The sequence below is a fragment of the Rhinatrema bivittatum genome, chromosome 10 (genome assembly GCF_901001135.1).
Source record: "Rhinatrema bivittatum chromosome 10, aRhiBiv1.1, whole genome shotgun sequence".
NCBI lineage: Eukaryota > Metazoa > Chordata > Amphibia > Gymnophiona > Rhinatrematidae > Rhinatrema > Rhinatrema bivittatum.
Genome location: NC_042624.1, coordinates 86,087,603 through 86,101,761, shown reverse-complemented (window position 1 = coordinate 86,101,761; position 14,159 = coordinate 86,087,603). Strand labels below are relative to the sequence as shown.

Here is a 14,159-nt window from a genome sequence, read left to right as displayed (position 1 = left end):
GGCTTCCTATGTTCCAGGGATCACCAACATGCTCGCAGATCAGCTCAGCAGAATGTTTTGTTCTGCAACAACCTGTATCAAACACAATCTTCGAATTATAGTGTTGATCATCAGGGGATCTGTTTGCCTTATAGGATAACAGCAAGGGAAATCAATTCTGCACATTTCTTCCAAGCAAGCTAAGGCTATCTCAGGATACTTTTCTCTTCATTTGGGGAACAAACTTCATGTTCACTTTTCCGCCAATCTCTCTTTTAGCTAGAACAGTGCAAAAAGTTCTTTGGGATCATGCTTAACTGATCCTCATAGCACCAGCATGGTCCAGACAAGCATGGTATGCATATCTTGTACAACTTTCCAGCAGTCCTCCCATTCTGCTGGGAACAGATCTGATATTGTTAACTCAAAGAGAACAGAACTATATCATCCCAACCTCACTGCCCTCAACTGAACAGCCTGGATGTTGAACGCTCAGTGATTGCGGATCTCAACCTACCTGCAGAGATTGCACTATATTAATCTTATCTAGAAAACTAAAAATTAGATAAGAACATAAGAACATGCCATACTAGGTCAGACCAAGGGTCCATCAAGCCCAGCATCCTGTTTCCAACAGTGGCCAATCCAGGCTACAAGTACTTGTCAAGTTCCCAAAACCTAAGTATATCCCAAGCTACTGATGCTAATAATAGCAGTGGCTATTTTCTAAGTTAACTTGATTAATAGCAGGTAATGGACTTCTCCAAGAACGTATCCAAACCTTTTTTAAACCCATCTACACTAACTGCACTAACCATATCCCCTGGCAACAAATTCCAGAGTTTAATTGTGCGTTGAGTGAAAAAGAACTTTCTCTGATTAGTTTTAAATGTGCTAAATGCTAACTTCTTGGAGTGCTTCCTAGTCCTTCTATTATCCGAAAGATGGTGTTTGTGGAATGTATTTGATCCTTTCTCCTGTGAGCCTCAGCATCTACTACAGTACCTTTTTCACCTTTCAAACTCAAGTCTTGCCACTTCTTTGGTACACCTTAGTGCCATAGCATCCTACCATAATATGGTGAACAGTAAGCCCAGATTTATGAAAGGACTGTTGCATGTCAAACCGATGGTTCAAAAACCTCCTGTACCATAGGATCTAATATCTTTCTCTACCAGTTAATAAAGCCTCTGCTTGAGCCTCTGGAATTGGCTTCACTAAAATTTTTTACTTGGAAGGTGATTTTTCTAGTTGCAATCACTTCTGCTAGAAGAGTCAGCAAAGTCCAGGCATTTGTTCACTATCCTCCAGAGCTGCAATTTTTTCTCCATACTCGCCTGAAATTTCATCCAAAGGTGGTCTCCGCTTTCATGTCAATCAATCAATTGTTCTGCCTATGTTTTTCCCAAAGCCGCACACTCATGAAAGTGAAGAAGCCTTTCATACTTTGGAATGCAAATGGGCCTTGGCATATTACAAAAGGACTGAGCCACATTGTCAAACCAATCAGCTTTTCATCTCCTACAATCCAAATCATCAGGGAACTGTGATTGCTAAGCAAACCTTTTCTAATTGGTTGTCCAAGAGCATTCATCACTGCTACAGCTTAGCAGTTTTACACTCACAAACTCTATTAAGGCTCATCAAGTGAGAGCTATGGCCTTATCTGTTGCTCATCTTCGTGATGACATTGAGGACATATGCAAAGCTACAACTTGGTCTTCAGTTCATACCTTCATGTCCCACTAGTGTCTGGATAGCCTCTCAAAAACTGACAGTAAATTTGGTCAGGCAGTTATGCAAAACCTGTTTTCACTGTAGTCCACTCTCCATGATGGGGTCTGGGTTGTTTACTAAGTAAACGCAGCACTGCAACCCTTAACTTGGGACTCCTCACATGTGATGGCTAAGTCAGCCTGCTTATTGATGGAAAAAAAAAACAAGTTTGCTTACCTTAAATGGTGTTTTCCATTTAAGGTGGCAAGATGAATTAGCCGTGGAATACCCACCCGCCTCCCAGACTTACCTCTGGTACTGACTGAGGAGGCATACGAGGCCCACACATGAATTCCCACATATGCTCAATAGAGCTCAAAGCTCTGCTGTCTTGGAGAGACAAAGTCCATTCGGTGCTGCCAGATGACATCACCCACATGTAGCTAATTTATCCTGTTATCTAGAGAAAACACAATTTACAGTAAACAAACTTCCTTTAACATAGCCATTCAATACAAAATGCTTTAAAATGACTGTTTCATGTTTCCATGAGTTAACAGTGTCTCACAAAAGTCATGATAGTTCCAGAAACTGCACGTATCTCAGCATCTTCTATATAAAGAGGTCAATATTCAAAATGCGTTCAGCACTATTTAGCCGGATAAGTGAGACGTATGCGGCTAAGTAGAGGCTGCTGGCTATGTGCCCCATGTTCAGTGACCACCGCTTAAGCCGTACAAGTCCCCTATACCCCTAAAATATATGCAAAATAAAGTGGGCATGCATTGGGCAGATTGGGGGCAGAGCAAGTTAGAAGTATAATTTGTACACCTAACTCCTAATATTTGGAGTTAGGTGTATAAGTGCACATCTAAGTTTAGATGCCCAATAGAGCAGATCTAACCTTACTCAGGTGGACTTATCCGGCGAAGTGCACACATATACAAGTATATTCAACTTCCTGGCTGTGCCACTGAATATACATCATAACTTAGTCAGATAAGTTATGCATCCTACATCTTACATCCTACTATGTAAGATGTAGGATGCATTAATGTTTTTTGTAAATGTTCAGTCAAAGTCACACACGGTGCAGCAATACTGCTCATTTAGAGACCCAGTGATTATTTCTGAAGATTATTCAGTGGTTTTGCCAAGAATAAAGGGTCAGTTGCCATTTACTGCTATTTGTTATCCTATAATTGTATAGTTGCATTGCTGCTACTAACAACTTTACATGAAAATACATTAGATTTTATCATAAAAGCACTGGTAGCAGTCATAGTCAAACTGGTATATATAGTCTAAAACAGTAATATTAGAAGTTAATTTAAAATCTAATTAAAGGACATCATTCAGATATAACACAAACAAAATGCAAACAGTATTCCACATTAGATGTAAGGGTAAATCTCATATTTCTTTCACAAATGAAGGTATTTTCATACCTAATGTGAAGCTTTGCCACTCACAATTATAAGTACACTACTCAGTCAGGAGCAGTGAAAATAAAACTTTTGGAGTAATTTTCAAAAGAACTTTTGCGAGTAAAAATAGCATATATTGCAGCAATTTTCAAAAGTCCATTTAAGCACTTAAAGTGCATTTACACACATAAAACCCAGTTTTAAGCATGTAAATCCTTTTGAAAATTATCTCCATTATTTAAAAACTAACCATTTTGTATTGCATAATGCATATTGATATTTCATTTCAGCTTAAGTTTATGGTTTCACGAATTCGCAGACATTTTGGTGGACGGATTTCATTTGCTGACCACAATGCTTCAGTTGTGAAAGATGGCTATATTGAATGTACATCCTATGAAGATAAACGTTTCAATATTCAACAAATGGAAAGAAACATCGGCGTACAAGTTGTGCCCACCATAAGGGACAATAGCACTCAGACAAAGTGGTACGTATGGACTTGGTAATTATGTTTCATAGAAATTGTGATTTATGGGTGTCTGCGAAGGAAAATTTCTTCATTTAAGCTCAAATATTTGTAATAATTTAATTCACCAAAGATCAAGTCCTCACTATACTACCATTTTCTATTACATATCAGTATGTAAATATATTCGAAGCAGGAAACCTGCGAGAGAGTTGTTTGGATTGTTAGATAACCAAGGGGTTAAAGGGGCAATTAGGGAAGATAAGGCCACTGCAGAAAGACTAAATAAATTCTTTGCTTCTGTGTTACTAATGAGGATGATACCAGTTCCAGAGATGGTTTTCAAGGGTGATGAGTCAGATGAACTGAAACAAATCACTGTGAACCTGGAAGATGTAGTAGGCCAGATTGACAAACTAAAAAGTAGTAAATCACCTGGACTGGATGGTATGAACCCCAGGGATCTGAAGGAACTCAAAAATTAAATTTCAGATCTATTAGTTAAAATTTGTAACCTATCATTAAAATCATCCATTGTACCTGAAGACCCGAGGGTGACCAATGCATCTCCAATATTTAAAAAGGGCTCCAGGAGTAATCCAGGAATCTATAGACCGGTGAGCCTGACTTCAGTGCCGGGAAAAATAGTGGAAACTATTCTAAAGATCAAATCACAGACCATACAGAAAGACATAGTTTAATGGAATAAAGGCAGCATGGATTTACCCAAGGGAAGTCTAGCATCACAAATCTGCTTCATTTTTTGAAGGAGTTAACAAAATGTGGATAAAGGTGAACCAGTAGATGTAGTATATTTGGATTTTCAGAAGTTGTTTGACAAAGTCCCTCATTAGAGGCTTCTAAAAAAAACCTAAAAAGTCATGGAATAGGAGGCAATGTCCTTTCATGGATTTCAAACTGGTTAAAAAACAGGAAACAGAGTGTAGGATTAAATGGTCAATTTTCTCAGTGGAAAAGGATAAACAGTAGAGTGCTCAGGGATCTGTACTAGGACCCATGCTTTTCAAAATATCTATAAATGATCTGGAAAGGAATATAACAAGTGATGTAATCAGATTTGCAGATGATACAAAATTATTCAGATTAGTTAAATTACAAGCGGATTGTGATAAATTGTGGAGATCCTTGTGAGACTGGAAGATTGGGTTGTAATGAAGATGTGGACCCCTAGCCCAGCGAGGAGTTGGTACTACCTGAGGAGATTGCTCTCAGTTTCCTCCGTTGTGTGGCGAGGCTGGATCAAAGCAGGAATTGGTTGAGTCTTCGCCACTGGAAGCCCGCGGTCCCCCCGAGAGGAGCCCGTAGGGACCCAGACCACTGGGACTTAAGTGGACCTTGGGAAGGTTCGTGAGAATGGAGCAAGAGCCAGCTGAATCTTCACCACTGAAAGCTTGCAGCCCCCCCCCCCCCCCGGGAGGAGCCCGTAGGGACCCGGACCACTGGTACTTAGGTGGGCCCTTAAGGATGGAAGATCTGTTGAAGTTCAGTCTGAAGTCGAATACCGGAGGATCGCCGCTTGCCAGTCAAAGTCAAATACCAGAAATCCGTCCAGGAACAGAGGCAAGAGGAAGGCTACCAGAGGGACCAGAAGACTCACAGGAGTGAGCAGACTTGTTGCCAAGTCAAAGGATAGGAAGAGGAAGCCTCCCTATATATTCCCCAGGTCTATTAGGCAGCTGAAGGTAATAGTGATCAGGCCCCTTTAAGAATAGGAAGGAGGTTGAAGCAGGCCCTAAAGGGCCTGCTTCAACCCTTGCCAGTACCAGACGAGCCCTGGACCCACATTGCCACAGACTTTGTGGTGGACTTACCACTTTCTGGAGGTAACAATACCATCTGGGTTACAGTGGATCGATTCTCGAAGATGGCTCACTTCGTGGCTCTCCCTGGCTTGCCTTCAGCCATGGAGCTTGCAAAACTATTCATCAGCCACATCTTTCGCCTACACGGCATGCCTAAACACATTGTTTCTGACAGAGGAGCTCAATTTACAGCAAAGTTCTGGAAGGCTTTGTGTAAGAAGCTCGACATCACCCTTGACTTCACATTGGCGTACCATCCTCAGTCGAATGGCCAAACTGAGAGAATGAATAGAACTCTCAAGCAGTTCCTTCGTGCCTATGTTGGCTCACGTCAGAATGACTGGGCTGAACTGTTGCCCTGGGCTGAATTTGCCATCAACTCACATCCAGCATCATCTACTGGATCTACAGACAACAACCCTTACCACCTTTACCACTTCCACTTTCAGTGTCGTCCCTGGCAGCTCAATCTACTGCCAAAGATATACAACAACTTTGGAGAAAGACTAAAGAGATGCTCCAAAAAGCTGGACAAAGAGCTAAGAAAGGCTATGACGCTCAACATTGCATGGCTTCAGAATTCCAGCCTGGTGGACAAGGTCTGGCTGTCTACCAAACACCTAAGACTCAAGCTACCATCAGCTCGATTTGCTCCACGCTTTGTCAGACCCTTTCCTATCCTCCAACGATTGGGTACACTCACTTATAGTTTGAAACTTCCTCTAGCGATGAAGGTTCATAATGCGTTCCATGTTTCGCTGCTGAAACAGTTTGTTCTTAGCGAGTTTTCCACCAAGACACCTGAACCTACTCCTGTTGATGCAGAAGAAGACATTGAGTACAAGGTTGATGCCATCCTTGATGTAAGAAACATAGGCAGAGTTTGGGACTACCTTCTGTCATGGGAGGGATACGACCCTGAAGAAAACTCTTGGGAACCTCTGGCTAATATCATAGACAAAGAGATGCTTCGTCAATTCCACTGATCGCATCCTCAAAAACCAAGACCAGGTAGGGGGTCTGGAAGGAGTCCTTTGAAGGGGTGCACTGTTGCGTCCGTCGGTCTCAGACGGCTGCGAACTCTGTGCCTCACCTTTTTTCCTGCTCTCTCTGCTAGCCTTAGGAAGATGGCTGCCACTGCGTCTTCATGCCGCTCTCTGCGGCGTCCCTGGAATGGCAATGGCAAGGCTATCCACCATGTTTCTCCTGAGGGCCTCCTAGGGTACGTGCGTGCATGCCACCCACGTCTTTATCCACATCATGGCGGGAACCTCGGGGGCATCCCCCTCGAGTGACGTCACGCCATCCAGGTATTTAGCCTGCCCTTCGATTGCTAACAATTCGAGTTAGCAAGGATTGGAATGCCCCCGGTCTAAGCTGCTCTGCTGCTTCCTTGCTGCCATTGGAAGCTCTCTGCCCTTCAGGGTCATTCACCTAACCTGGGTACCCGCTCCTTGGGGGCCCTATACTTTCTTTCAGGTGCCTATCTGGGATACCAGGTACTCGCTCCTCGAGGGCTTGCCCTCCCTGCCTTGGTGCCTGCAATCCAACTACTATCGGGATCTTCATCCATACAGCTACCAACTTAGTGAGTAATCTAACCTTTGTCAGTCTGTCTCACCTACAGCTCAGCACTGGGAACCTGCATCAGAATTCCCTATACTACTGTGTGCTGTTTAACATCTACCATTGTGGGACGGGTCTCCTCTGCCGAGGGCCCCTGGACTGCTTCTACTGGATCACCTCACTACTGCCACCTCTGGTGGTATCATCCAGCTGTATAATAAAGACAAATCTTATGTGTTTGCGTGTCTCGAGTCTAGCCTAGTACTGCGGTTCCTCACAGGGCTCCTCCCCGTGGGAGTGGCCATCACCGCAGTATCCAAGAATCCAATCCAACACTTCAAAACCATAACACTAATAATCTGTTTGGTTTTTTGACCGCCGTAGCACACTGAACTGATGATTTCAATGTATTATCCACTATGACGCCTAGATCTCTTTCCTGGGTGGTAGCTCCTAATAGGGAATCTAACATCGTGTAACTACAGCATGAGTTATTTTTCCCTATATATATCACCTTGCACTTGTCCACATTAAATATCATTTGCCATTTGGAATCCCATGTTAGCGTTTCCAGCCGCGGGCCGCCTGGACCGCTGTCGGAGCTGTGGCGTTGGCGGGAAGACATCCCCGGGGAAGGCCCAAAACCTCCCCGGGCTGAGCGTGCCCTCTCGGGCAGGTCGGCGCTGAAGGCACGTGCACCGACCTCCTCTCTTCGGCGTCAGGCCATGCAGCTCTCTTCCGGATTTCAGCTAGCTGGCCCTCCCCGAAGCAGGAGGTTTCTGTCTGGCACAATTGGAACAGGAAGCTACGTACGCAACAGTGTCTTCCTTCATGGGGGGGCCACCAATAGTACTTCTGTAGCTTAGCCAGAGTTCTTCGTTGACCAGGGTGTCCAGCCAGTTTTGAATCATGAGCCTATGCTAACAGTTTCTTTCTTAGATTGCAGGGTACAATGGTCTTGCCCGGGGGCACGGATGAGTAGCTGTCAGAATAACTGTCTTTGGGTCGATGATATGCTGGGGTTCATCAGGTATGTCTTCAGAGAGAAACGAGCGAGATAGTGCATCTGCTCTGACATTCTTATCCCTAGGGTGATATTTCAGCACAAAGTCAAATCTGTTGAAGAACAGGGACCACCTCGCCTGTCTGTGGTTAAGATGCCTAGGTACAGACTTGACTCTAGTCTCTCCCTGAATTGGTCGTCTGGGGCTCTTGACCTCTTGAACCTTGTCACGAAGTCAGTGATCAATCCTTGTTGCCAACTTCATTAGTTCAGCTAAGGTCTCAGGCATCTCTCGAGCCACCAGCACATCTTTTAACTGGGAGTTCAGGCCTTCAAAGAAGAGGGTCTTCAGGCATCTCGGGACCCAATGTAATTCTGAAGCCAATGTCTTGAATTATATGGCGAAGTCTGGCAAAGGGTTATTACCTTGTTTTAGATGAACCAACGTAGATCCTGCTGTCGTGTACCGGGCAGGGTCATCGAATACTGATCTGAACAGTTCAAGGAACTCGGCAAGATCATTCAGGATAGGGTCATTGCGCTCCCACAGCGGAGAGGCCCAAGCCAGTGCTCTTTCATCCAGATAAGACAGGATATAGGTGGTCTTGGCATAAGCTGTAGGGAAATGATTAGGTTGCAGAGAAAAGTGCATGCAACATTGATTGATAAATCCTCTACATCTCCAAACTTCCCCTGAGGAGCGTGTTGGAGCAGATAGAGCTACAGTAGTCTTGACCATCACTTCTGGCGGTGTAACTTCTTTACCTGCGGTGGTCGGTGTATTCATCTGTGCGTGCAACTGGTTAAAGGCAACAGTCAAGTTATCCAGTGAGTTCTGTTGTTCGGAGATTAGCTGGGCCATGCCTGGAATGGCTTGCAATGCAGTGAGCTGAGCCGAATCCATGGAGTTAGCAATCTGTTATGGTTTTGAGGTGTTGGAGTGGATTCTTGGGTACTACAGTGATGGCCACTCCCATGGGGAGGGGCCCCGTGAGGAACAACAGTACTAGGCTAGACTCAAGACACGAAAACACAGATTTGTCTTTATTATACAGCTGGATGATACCACCAGAGGTGGCAATAGTGAGGAGATCCAGTAGAAGCAGTCCAGGGGCCCTCGGCAGAGGAGACCCGTCCCACAATGGTAGATGTTAACAGCACACAGTAGTATAGGGAGTTCCGATGCAGATTCCCAGTGCTGAGCTGTAGGTGAGACAGACTGACAAAGGTTAGATTACTCACTAAGTTGGTAGCTGTATGGATGAAGATCTCGGCAGGCAGAAGTAGTTGGATTGCAGGCACCAAGGCAGGGAGTGCAGGCCCTCGAGGAGCGAGTACCTGGTATCCCAGATAGGCACCTGAAAGAAAGCATAGGGCCCCCAAGGAGTGGGTACCCAGGTTAGGTGAATGACCCCGAAGGGCAGAGAGAGCTTCCAGTGACAGCAAGGAAGCAGCAGAGCAGCTTAGGCCGGAGTCATTCCAATCCTTCCTAACTTGAATTGTTAGCAAACGAAGGACAGGCTAAATACCCGGAAGGCATGACGTCACTCGAGGGGGATGCCCCCGAGGTTCCCACCATGACGTGGATAAAGATGTGGGTGGCGTGTGCGCGCGCACCCTAGGAGGCCTTCAGGAGAAACATGGCGGATAGCCTTGCCATTGCCGTTCTGGGGATGCCAGAGAGAGCGGCATGAAGACGTGGCGGCAACCATCTTCCCAAGGCTAGCAGAGAGAACAGGAAGAAAGGTGAGGCACAGACAGGGGCGGATTGACCTATCAGGGGATCGGGCATCCCCCGGTGGGCCGGTTGCTCCAGTCACGTGGTCTGCCGTGCGCGGCCGTGACAGAGCCGCACTCGGCAGACCACGTGATGAGGCCTGGGTGGCGAATACCCGGGCCGGTCGTCCTCGGGAATCTGCCGCTGGGCACAGAGGTCGAAGCCGTCTGAGATCTACGGACGCAACAGTTAGGAATTATTAGGAAGGGAATGGTGAATAAAAGAGATAATGTCATAATGCCTCTGTATCACTCCATGATGAGACCATACCTTGAGTACTGTATACAATTCTGGTCGCTACATCTCAAAAATATATAGTTCCACTGGAGAAGGTACAGAGAAGGGCGATCAAAATGATAAAGGGGATGGAATGGTTCCCCTAATAGGAAAGACTAAAGAGGTTAGAGCTGTTCAGCTTGGAGAAGAGATGGCTGAGGGGGGATATGATAGAGGTCTATAAAATCATGAGAGGTCTAGAACCGGTAAATGTGAATCAGTTATTTACTCTTTCAGATAATAGAAGGACTAGGGGCACTCCATGAAGTTGGCAAAAAGCACATTTAAAACTAATTCACGAAAATTCTTTTTCACTCAATGCACAATTAAGCTGTGGAATTTCTTGCCAGAGATGTTGTTAGGACAGTTAGTGTAGCTGGGTTTAAAAAAGGTTTAGATAAGTTCTTGGAGAAATCCATTAACTGCTATTAATCAAGTTGACTTAGGGAATAGCCATTGCAATTACTGGCAGCAGTAGCATGGGATCTACTTCATGTTTGGGAACTTGCCAGGTACCTGTAGCCTGGATTGGCCACTGTTGGAAACAGAATACTGGGCTTGATGGACCCTTGGTCTAACCCTTTATGGCAACTTCTTATGTTCTTATGAGTTCTTTCTTTGCAATATATCAGGAGAGAAAATCTAAATCTGGCAGACCAATCAATAAAAACTAAAACTATCAAAAGGTTACTGAAGAATCTCCCATATATTTTTCTCCATACAAGAATAAGAAACAAAATGTAGAAAATTATGAAGTAGTAAAGGGTTGAGTATTAAAACAAAACTTTTATTTCTACCTCCCTAACACATAAAAATGTTTAATATGTAAGACCACCTATATACAAAATATATATATACATTGTAACCTCAACTGACTCCTGTTCAGTTTTGTAAATCCTTCCCTCCTTCCCCTTTATATTTGCTGACATTTCATCTGTCAATACTATTGTATGGCCAGCAGGAGCTGCTACAGTACTAGCAGCTATTTTTTGAATATAAGTTGAATAAATCACCCAGACAAATGCATAATGGCACCAACATGGACAATCTCACAGAGAATTCTGGAAAAGCCTGGAAAGAGGGAGCTTTGGGAAAATATAGTTGCTGATTTATAATGGATGTTCTTTGTGGACAGCAGGATAATTAGCTTCATAAGTGGGTGATGTCATCCAATGTCATGGAGTATTTTTTAGAGAGCTCTGGAATGCTTCATAAATGGATGATGTCATCCGATGTCATGGAGTATTTTTTTTAGAGAGCTCTGGAATACTTTCCCTGGCATGCATGAAACTTTCTGCCCAGATGCCATCATGCGGGGCCCCTCAGTCCTATAAAATAACTTGAATCAGGAGTTCCATAAGGGGAGGAGGATGGTTGTGTGTCTGATTCTCCAAGGACAAGCAGGATGGTAGTCCTCACACATGGGATGGAGCCCGGCAATGAACTTTGATGTCAAAGAATCTAGAACTTTCAAACATGCCCTACTGAGCATGTGCAGCTGTAGTCATCACCCTGCCCCCTAGGCAAAGTCCCTAGAAAACGGCAAATGCTAGCGAGGGCAAATTGAAACTGAAAATGTAAAGAATCAAAGTACCAACCTTAGTATTTCAGAGGAATTTGAACAGCCGGAATGCAGGCAAAACTGGAAACAAAGAACAGTTAAACAAGTGTCAGGACCATTGGTAGAGTGACAAGGTAGCAGAGGCAAGATCTAAACCATTATATTAAAGTAAACTAAAAAAGAATACATACCCCATTCAATGAAAAGAATGAAATTAGAAGGATTGTCCTTAGAATGAAAACCACTTAAGTAATTAAATATAATTACATTTCAGAGGACCAATGGAATAATGAAAAATTGAAACTAGGAAGAACTTACAAGTCAAAGAAGTGCCGTGCAGTTATGCATGAGTGAGGATTATGTATCAGAATCACACAGGATGTCAGTGAAGGTATTCTGTCAAAAATGCTATAGCTCCTACAAGTGGAAGAGAATCGAGAGACACAAAATGAGAGGAACTATGCATGAAAAGGGGTTTAAAAAATATATATTTTTTATTTTCTGAAAGGGAACGTGAGATGTGCTTCAATTATGCACTAATAAAGTATTATAATATACAGAGTGGCAGAGTAAATAAAGATGTTCTACTACAATTACTGAGGTTCCTGTACGTAAAGGAAACGTTGCGAGAGGCAGAAAGCTGGAACAAACAAGAAAGAAAAATGTCAGTGAATAGGGAGCCAATGTGCCAAATAATCAAAACGGAGTGATGTATTTATAAGAAGTGTAAGCCAAAAATAAACCGATTCAGATAGCTGAAGGGAAGCCAATAAGGGCTCAAAATCACAGATAAGGGAAATAGCAAAAGAAACCTACAGAACGGGATGCAGACAAAGCTGGTACAATGTTGAATTGGAGCTGCCTCGGCTCAGCATAAGAGGTAAGCGCTGGTTTAAACAGGAAAAAAGAGCGAGAAAAAAGGGGGGGGGGGGGGCTGGCTAAGCTGCTGACGTATGGACCAAGGTAGGAAAGGGAACAACCCAAAAAGTAAATATGAGACAACTGAACGGAAAAACTATGTGTATGAAATAAACAATATGTATATAAAAAAAGTTATGGTACTGTATTCTATGGATGTGATAAGGCGTGCACGAGGAAGTAAACAGTGAGAGTGCAGACACCAGCATGTTTTACTAGAAAATGAGAAAAGCCATCGTATTATGTAACAAGGAACTAAATAAGGGGAGTAGGAAATAAACAGTAGAAGGTTGTATAAAAATTATGTAAAAACCAGGGGGGAGGGAAGAGGGGGAAAGTGGAGAGAGGGGGTGGGGGTGGGGGTGGGGTGGGAGTGGAGAAGAGGGGAAAACAAGAAGGTTAAAAGAGGGAGGGAGGGCAGGGAAAGGATGAAGGGAAGGGGAAGGGGGAAGGAAGGGGACAGGAGGGGAGGGGGAATAGTGGAGAGGGACGTGGAAAGAAGGGAGTACAGAGGCGGAACAGGGGAAAGGGGAAGAGGTGGAGGGGAGAAGGAAGAGGGAGGGGGAGGGGGAGGGGAGGAAAGAAGAAGGTAGGAGGGGGTGAGGGGAAGGAGGAAGAGGAGTGAAAAGGAAAGAAAGGTGGAAGAGGGGGAAAGGGAGGGGTGAAAAAAAGGAAGAAAAAAGTGGGGGGAGAAGGGCAATGGAAAGGGGGAGGGGAAAGAGGGGAGGGGAAAAAGGAAAGTGAGAAGGGGTGAGGAAATGGAAGGAAGGGGGAATAGGGGAAGGAATGACGGGCAGAAGGGGAAAAGAGAGGATATCAATTTCTGTTGAAAAGAAAGCGGAGCATTCGATCTCCTTATTGATCCCAGTTGGATTGAGTGAATTCAAAAGGAAGATCCATCGTTGCTCACGACGCTTCAACAGCGTAGAGAAATTGCCTCCGCGTAAAGGTTTAGGAGAAAGCTCAATTACAAAAAAGCGTAAGTCAGGAATCTCATGGCTTTTCTCGAGCCGGTCCTTGACCAGGGGGGCTTCGGTGTTGAGTGTGCGTAGGCACGAGCAGTGCTCAGAAATTCTTGTTTTCATCATACGGGTGCATTTGTTAGAAGGTCAGAGAAGGTTGATTCACAATTTGACGTGTGACATAGTGGAAAGATGCGACCAGTGTTGGGATGTGTGAATAAGGAAATAGAACAAGACATGGTTTGTTTTTGCACCATTGCTACCTATTTCGCAGCATGCCTATTGGACTGATTGGCCTTATAGTGTGTTTGCTCCTCGTTCCTCACTCTGCTGTGGCTTTATGCAGTAGTCCTAATGCCATATGGGTTCTAAGTGTCCTTTTTTGTAGGGTTTTCTGGTTGGCACCATAGCAGTGCTTGTAACTATAATATACATGTAATATTGTTTTATCTCAAAAGACTGTACTTTGAATATTCTTTTTCATGTAAAATCTGTTATTACAAATGCATAATTCTTAACTGTGTGGGTGGAGAGGGTGGGTGTGGGATGCAAGGGTATAAGGTCTGCCTATGGCACCTAATAGTCAGGCACTGGCTGTGGGTTCTGGGGGAGGGGATGAAGACCCGGAGGTGGGGGGGGGGGGGGGGTGACGGTTTTTAAAGTTAGGTTGCTGGAAGGAGCT

The 14,159-nt window shown here is 44.3% G+C and overlaps 1 protein-coding gene across 2 annotated transcripts in view; it reads left to right on the top strand.

The window, feature by feature from the left end:
- The window catches only part of WDR63 (WD repeat domain 63), a 131,332-nt gene that overhangs the window by 55,571 nt on the left and 61,602 nt on the right, over positions 1-14,159 (top strand). For both annotated transcript variants that reach the window (XM_029618353.1, XM_029618352.1), the window contains exon 7: positions 3,413-3,612. In XM_029618353.1, the coding sequence (XP_029474213.1) occupies positions 3,413-3,612 (200 nt within the window). The remainder of the gene's footprint in view (positions 1-3,412; positions 3,613-14,159) is intronic.